Here is an 8,300-nt window from a genome sequence, read left to right on the forward strand (position 1 = left end):
TCTTGATTGATCAAAACCACGGTTTTCACGGTGCTATTATTACCAGCTTGCTCTTTCACACCAAGTAAAGCGAATGTGCTGAGTGAGTCACTGTCTGTCATCACCAATACACACTTAGCATGCTTAACGTTCGCTGCAGCCAATAACTCACTGCTCGTTGGGTCCCCAGTTACAATATTGTCTTTTTCGGGATAGTGGCTGCGGTGGTTTTCTTGGCAAATGACCGCAACAGGTAGCTCACGTTTTTTTAATCCTTGATAAATATTCACAGCCATTGGAGTACTGCCTATCACCACATAATGATTTTTCATATATGAGAACCTCTTACGTACAATTTCTTTGGTACCTTTCGCTAATACCCCAACAATATAAACCACCGACGTAGTAAAAATCGAAATACCAAGAATAATCACCGTGACAGTAAAAACACGCGCATCAACGGTCACAGGCACAATGTCACCAAAGCCCACAGTCGTCATACAAACCAAGGCAAAATAAAAAGCCGTTGTCCCATCTTTCACAACAGGTAAAAATTCATCACCTATATATAGGGTGCCAAAAATGGAGTACAACAATAACGCGATAATACAGGTGATCGCCACAAATCCAGCACTGGTTAAGCTATGGTGGTGATACAGCTTCCAAAACACACACAGTGCGACCAGTAAAGCGAGAGAGAAATAGCCTTGATGTATGTTTTCCTGTGCAAGCTTTAGGTCAACAAATGAAATTATACCCAGTAAAAAGAGTGAAAAGACCCACGCAATTCTTGCCCTGACCATAAAAATGAGAAAAATCAAAGAGATCCTAATAAAAGCGAGGAATATATCAAGAATGTTCAAAATAAACCCTAATCATTAGCCATTGTTGAAACCGGATCACGCCCAATCAATATAGTCGTATACTGCGCTCAAGACAGGTTTTAAAAAATCATGCACCATCAAGATATCAGTAATGAAAGTAATATCCTGATTGATAAGTGATGATTTCAACAAAAAAAGCCACCAGTGAGTTGTCGAAACATAAGTTGCTCCTCACACCCTTTAATGATAATGTGGTCAATTATTTTAATACACCATAAATATGTCAAAAGATAATATCAACTGAATGCAGTAACAAACAATAATTTCCCATTTTACTATTTCGATAATAACTCACAGAACATCGTCTATAATTGTAAGTCAGCCCATGAATGATCTGCTAAAATGGGGGCGCATCTTAATAGGAACATAGAATAAACAAGTAGTTATCGAAATATTAAGGAATTATTATTCATAAGCAGTATATTTTGGAACTTAAGTGACGTCTTCATATCTAAAAATCGATTTCTCCATTATTTTTCAACGTGACTTAGCGATAACAGAAAATAAGAGTTAAAAAAACTATGGTTAACACTACACGCTCGGATAGATTTAGCTGGCTTTCTTTGCTTTGGCTATTAATCTACTTTTGGTATTTCTCATCATTATTACAGCTTTATGTGGTTGTCACAGGGCAAAGTAACTCAATCGGGTTAAGGGACTCATTGCTTTACAGTTCCCTTTGGCTAATCCCTGCATTTCTATTTCCGACGAAAAAGAATTTTAACACTTACGTTGCCGGGCTTGATTGTATCGAGCCATGGCTTATCAACTTACTGTAATTGCGCTCGCTTCACTTGTGGTTTAATGCGGCACAAATAATCACAAAGCGTCATGTTTGGATGTTTGACAACTAACACAATCAAGCTTCGGAGTTTTCTAAACACATACTTTGTTTCCAAAGTATTAAGTTTATCATCCTATACATTAGTGGCCACAATCTCCTATGGACTCGGCTAAAACCCCGTTTTGCTACCAAAATCTGGCGGTAGGTATATTCACTACTCATTTAATTATTCTTTTGTGTGCCTGGATAGTATCATAGTTTTGCTCCTTGTAGTCATTACCACTTAGTGCCGGTATTCGTTTGTGAAGACCGTGAATTTAGTGAACCCGGCGTGCATATCTCGGCACATGGATCCTGTACCACGCATTTCGTCCTCGATAGTTGGAACCGGACATGTCAAGCACTGTCGTTTGCCGACAATCGTTGCTGAATATCAATGAACTTACTGCCCATTTGGGGACACATAACCTTCACGAACTGGCATTCCTGCCTCATTGTCAATACATACTGTTTGCTCCGCATGCTGAATTAAATAATGAGAGCTTAATGTGCAGTTATATGGCTCAACAACTGTTTCAGAAACTTTGGGAGAAGGATAAACTGAAAAAGTTAGCAAAACTCGATCTGGAAACTCCTCATTAAGTTTTGAAAGTACAAGTGTTCCTAAGCCTGACCCTGTTCCACCTCCAAGCGAGTGAACAATTTGAAATCCCTGGAAGTAGAGATATGGAATTAATGTAAATTTAAAAATACTCTTTATATCATAAAACCGTTCTGATTTAATCATATGTGTCAATATGAAAGTAATTTCTATATCTGCAGAAGTTAGTGTCGCAATTCAACAATTTTAAATTAAGATAGAATACAAATATACCAAACGCGCATAAAAAAGGTTAAATTTACTTGTAAACAATCACATCCTTCCGCTTCCTTTCTTACTACATCTAAGACAGAATCAATAAATTCAGCGCCTTCTGTGTAAAAACCTTTTGCCCAATTATTTCCTGCTCCCGAATGACCAAACACGAAGTTATCAGGTCGAAATATTCCACCAAATGGGCCAGATCGCACAGAATCTAATGCACCTGGTTCTAAATCAACGAGTACAGCTCGAGGCACGAACTTTCCGGATGTAGCTTCGTTATAATAAACATTTATTCGTTCTAACTGCAAATCACTATCTCCATAGTAGCAACCACAGGGATCTATGCAGTGTTCATCAGAAATCACTTCCCAAAATTTTCCACCAATTTGGTTTCCGCACTGGCCTAGCTGAATATGAACGATTTCACGCATTTCTCGTTACAAGATTTGATAGAGTTTTTAAATTCTCGTGAAGGAGCGATACGTCGAGACGTCTCCGAGATGTAGGTAAAAATTAAAATTATGAAAGTTGAAAATAAAAAGTATTCAAAATATGCACAAATCCCTTTTATAAAAGCTACAAAACTAAAAATATCTTATAAAAAATAAGAAATATTGAAAAGAAAAATCTAAAAACAAATATAACTAAAAGAAAATAAATGAAAATAAAAAACATGTAGGTATCAAAATAAAATTAAAATAAATTATGAACTACTTTGATTAAAATCAACTTTCAAAGTTCTTGGAATATGGACTTGTGGAGCTTTCGCCTATGGAGTTTAAATGTTAAGTTGTTCTTATGGATAATTACTTGTATTACGGCAGTTTCCTGGAAACATTCCGCAAGATCTGGTGATGATTCCATGATTTAAGAAAAGATAAAAATCGTCCTATTAATTATTCAGCAGATTCATTGTGTTAAAAGTGAGTACATCCGAAAATAAAAGCTCAGCCAGAATTTTTTCTTCCGGGTTGTGTTTTCATAATCGAACTCTGAAGCGAGCAAAGATATTTTATACGTTTTAACACGAAAAATTGTAAGAACTTCAAGACAGCTTCAAATAATTTTTCAATAATACAATTGATCAATCAATTACATTTTTCAAATTAAAATGAGAACTAAGTGAACTCTATAGTGATATCAATTGCTTTGAACTACATACTATTTTTGGAATATATTTGTTATTGTATATAAGTAATTAACTACTACTATATTAAGGCTAGTTGAGGCTAGTCAGTGCACTTGAGCACTTTTAATCTCTACTAACTACGAGGTTTCTTCATAACCCTTCTCTACGCCTTGACTGGATTATTGTTTATCAATTCTTCTGACTAATCAATAACTGATCTCAAATCTGCATACCTCCCCGAGAAGCTTGTAATAATTCGAAGATTTGATAAAGCGTTGTTGGTATTCCTGTCTGATTTCGTAAATAATTTCCGTGCTCTATTCTTCATGTATCTATTGACCGGATCAATCTTGAGGTTTCTGAGAATGTCATTCGTCCTAATGTACCATGGCACCTTGAAAAGTCTTCTCAGAATCTGATTTTGTGCAATTTCCAGCTAGCATTAAAATATTTATTTTTGAAAAGCCGTTAGAGGTGAAAAAGAATATTGGCACAACTAATTCTTTTCAATTGAAACGCATTTATTTTAAGCATCTATACATAAAAAATGTCGTGTGTGTATAAATTAAAACCAAAACTCCAAACTTAGCGTATCCAATTTGATACAAATCTTAAACAGGAAAAGTTCCACAGTTTGACAGACTTAGTAAATGCCATAAAAAGAAATCGTAAGCATCATTTACTAGATATTAACATTAACATTTCCTTAAAATCTGAAGACGAAATCGAAAGCGCGTTTGTATACTTAAACGAAATGATCGCTGTTGCCGTGACAAATTCTACCCCAGTTCTTAAACAAAACGACACTCAAAATAAAATCTCGATGGCAGTTAAAAGCAAGATAATGGACAGAAGAAAACTGAGAAAACAATGGCAAATAAATCGGTCCCCTTAACTAAAAAAGGACTTAAACAAACTAACCAAAGAACTTAAAATTCTGCTACTTAATGAGAATAATAAAAACCTGCAAAAACACATAATGAACTTGACAGCTGACAAAGCCACTAACTATTCTTTATGGAAAGTTATTAAAAATATCAACAAGTCAGTAATGCATCAACCACCACTGAGGATAGCAAATGTAACTTGGGCTAGAACTAACACCGAAAAAGCTGAAATTTTTGCCACGTACTTCGAAACTACGTTTAGTAACCCAAAACAGCATGATAGTAACGTTACACGGAGCAGCTCTACTCAAAATGTCGCAATAAAGAAAGTTTCAATAACAGAGATAAAAAATACTATTAAAAATAAAATTAAAGCAAAAAAATCACCGGGATATGATAGTATCACAGGAAAGATTCTGACTGAGCTGCCTCTTCAAGTACTTGTATATATGAGAAATCTATTTAATTGCGATTTTCGCCTTAAGTATTTTCCAAAAGTTTGTAAAGTAGCAGAAGTAATCACTATACCTAAACCAAATAAGGACATATCTGTAACAAAATCATACAGACCAATTAGCCTATTACCAGTAATGTCAAAATTGTTTGAAAAAATAATTTTATCAAGACTAGAACCGATTCTCCATAAAGAAAAACTTATACCTGAGCATCAATTCGGCTTTCGGAAAAAGTATTCGTCTATACAATAAGTTCACAGAGTTGTTAATAAAATAAGTAGTGATATTGACATAAAACAATTTTCCTCGGCGGTATATCTAGATGTCGCAAAGGCTTTCGACAGCGTTTGGCATGGAGGTATACTAACTAAACTATCAGAGCTTCTTCCAACAAACTTTTACCTCATACTTAAGAGCTATCTACAAAATAGATACTTTTATGTGAAGTATAAAGACTCAATCTCCGAACTTAAACAAATGAAAGCTGGTGTACCTCAAGGAAGCGTACTAGGTCCATTACTCTACTTGCTATATACGGCTGATGTCCCGATACCTTCTGATTCTCAAAGTTTGAAAGCTTCTTTTGCAGACGATACAGCACTAATTGCAGCTAATAAAAATTTTAACATCTCCACAGACAACTTGCAGAATTACCTAAACGTAACGCTCGAACGCTCGAATGGTTCGACAAATGGGGAGTTCAAATAAATACAAGCAAAACAGTTCATGTTATCTACACGAATAAAAAATATGACCTAAAACGTATAAAAATTAACAATGACGAAGTCTTCACACACACAAAGGCAAATTACCTTGGCATTACTATAGATAGCAGATTAACTTAGAAAGACCATATTAAAGCTAAAAGCAATGAAATTAAGCGTCGCTTTGGACAATTGTACTGACTACTCTGCTCGAAATCAAAACTAACAGTGGAAAATAAACTACTAGTATATGAAACAATAATCGCTCCAATATGGAAATATGGAGCCGAAATATGGGGCACAGCATGTAAATCCAACATTCAAATACTGCAAAGACTACAATCAAAAATACTTAGGACTATCATCAACGTTGAATGGTACATCTCAAACTCAATGATCTCAATGACATTCATCGCGATCTAAAGATACCCTTCGTTGCAGACGTTATGCGAAAAAATAGTAAAAAGCACACAGACAGATTACTTTTCCATCCTAACCCAACAATGAGGCAGCTACCTAATGACGAAGCCATACATAACAGAAGATTGAAACGCTTATTTCCATCAGAACTAGCAATACTATAAAAATCTAACTAATATATTCATAGTAAATTCATAGCAGTCTATTTAATTGACTCATTTATTATATCATCTATTTATTAATTTTAATTATTTTATAATATTTAATTTATTTAATTTAAAGAAAAGTTTTCTTTTTTTTTTATCCACTATTAATAGTTCACTCATGTAATTCTTAATCTTGTTTTTGAATTATTACTTGAAGTTCCATTATGTAAAAATGTATACTAAATGCTAAATCTTGGCAGTTGTATAATAAAGGGAAGCAAAAAAAAAACAAAAAAAAACATTAACTGAAAATATTTTTGTGTTTGGATGAAATAAATTAAATTTAAATTAAGAGTAATAAGTATTTGACCGTGTGCGAGTTAGAGTAAATAGAGGTAAAGTAAATTGAAATTTTCTACAGACTTTTTGCACTGCACTTATGTAAATATTTATTTATTTATTTATTGCACTTCTATACTTTTCAAATTTATTTATTTAATTATTAAACATCTTATAAAATTTTTTATTTAATTTACCGTATTCGAATTTCTAGTAAATACCAACATTCCCTGCCATACCGACATAATTTACTATATCCCCCGATTTACCATCAATTTACTCGAACTCGCACACGGTCTAAAAATGGATTAGTTATCCTAAGCATCATTTACTAGAAATTCAAATTAACTGAAAATATTTTTATGATTGGATGAAATAAATTATATTTAAATTAAGAGCAATATGTATTTGGGTCTGAAAAATGGATTAGTTATAAGTTTTCATTTTTTAATTAATTAAAAATATTGTAATAAAATTATTGTATATTCATACATAAACTCATACATATATATATTATAACATAGAATAAAGCCTCTATTATGTAGAGTGTCATGGGAACTACATGATTTAATTAAAACTCCAGTTTTCGGTTTTTAACGTATCATATATTTATTTTAATATTCAATGCCAGCTTCGACTGTGCATTTTATAGTGTAATAAAAAATATTAAATAATTAAATAATATATCTTTAAAAACTATATAACAGTGGCAATAAAACATAATAAAATTCTTTAAGTAGAAAATACTATTTCTTTAAAGTGTTATGGCAAGAGACAATAGCCAATAAAGAACGAGAACGATTTGAATACTCTGCGAAATTTAAACTAAATTATGATCTCAATATCAATATCTATTTCAACGTCTATTACAGAGAAACAAATATTACAAGAATCTTTGGAACGTCACGCGATCTATTACGGTTTGCATGCATACCATACTAACGTCAAGTAAATGTAGCCTGCACACTTGATAGCCCTGGGGTAATTGAGGAGATCTGATGTAGTCTTTTTTATAAGAATATAATAATACTTCACAGAAGTAATAATATGCCAATATCAGTCTACTCTTTTATTTTCAATTTACTGACTTGTATTCCATATTCTTATGAAGTCTTTATAGAGCAATTATATCTCTTGGTGTAACTTTTTGTTAATTTTACTTAACCATAACTACTATCACACAAAATTAATATTTTATAATTTACTTTTAATTTCATTAATTTTGAAGCTGTATTTTCTTTTCAATGCAATATTAATTACACATTGATACGCGTACATATGTAAAGAAACATGAAAGTACACATTACAAAAATTTACTTTCAAACGCAACATTCTTTTATTTGTAATTTTTGTACATATGGAAATTTAATGTCAATAACAAGTTAAATAAACAATAATTTTCTAAAATAATTATTCTGCACCACCCTCTTCATCCTCCTCAAACTCGCCTTCCTCATCGGCTGTGGCTTCTTGGTACTGTTGATATTCTCCAATGACATCATTCATATTACTTTCAGCTTCAGTAAATTCCATTTCATCCATACCCTCGCCTGTATACCAATGAAGGAAAGCCTTGCGACGAAACATAGCGGTAAATTGTTCAGAAACACGCTTAAAAACTTCCTGAACAGCTGTAGTATTGCCTAAGAAAGTAGCTGACATTTTTAGACCACGGGGGGGAATATCACAGACTGCCGTTTTGCAGTTA

General features: G+C 33.1%; 2 protein-coding genes across 2 annotated transcripts; both read right to left on the bottom strand.

The window, feature by feature from the left end:
- Positions 1-2,089: 2,089 nt before the first annotated feature.
- On the bottom strand, positions 2,090-3,116 carry LOC119667470 (tubulin beta-2 chain-like). Its single transcript, XM_038076763.1, has 2 exons — positions 2,551-3,116; positions 2,090-2,359 (listed from the first exon to the last, which is right to left on the bottom strand). Exons 1-2 carry the CDS (start codon positions 2,941-2,943, stop codon positions 2,090-2,092), a joined length of 663 nt encoding a protein of 220 aa, XP_037932691.1. The 5' UTR covers positions 2,944-3,116.
- A 4,814-nt stretch (positions 3,117-7,930) lies between these two features.
- LOC119667776 (tubulin beta chain-like) lies at positions 7,931-8,294 on the bottom strand. The gene has a single exon (XM_038077088.1). The coding sequence runs from the start codon at positions 8,252-8,254 to the stop codon at positions 8,003-8,005; it is 252 nt and encodes an 83-aa protein (XP_037933016.1). The 5' UTR covers positions 8,255-8,294; the 3' UTR covers positions 7,931-8,002.
- Between the last annotated feature and the right edge of the window lie 6 nt (positions 8,295-8,300).

Source organism: Teleopsis dalmanni, chromosome 1 (assembly GCF_002237135.1).
Source record: "Teleopsis dalmanni isolate 2A chromosome 1, ASM223713v2, whole genome shotgun sequence".
In the NCBI taxonomy this organism is placed as follows: domain Eukaryota; kingdom Metazoa; phylum Arthropoda; class Insecta; order Diptera; family Diopsidae; genus Teleopsis; species Teleopsis dalmanni.

Bases quoted from the DNA above. Each gene is read 5' to 3' on its own strand.
- LOC119667470 (XM_038076763.1), bottom strand. From the start codon at position 2,943: ATGCGTGAAATCGTTCATATTCAGCTAGGCCAGTGCGGAAACCAAATT. The intron at 2,360-2,550 runs GTAAATTTAACC...CTCTACTTCCAG, and splicing joins AAGGATGTGATTGTTTACAA to GGATTTCAAATTGTTCACTC.
- LOC119667776 (XM_038077088.1), bottom strand. From the start codon at position 8,254: ATGTCAGCTACTTTCTTAGGCAATACTACAGCTGTTCAGGAAGTTTTT.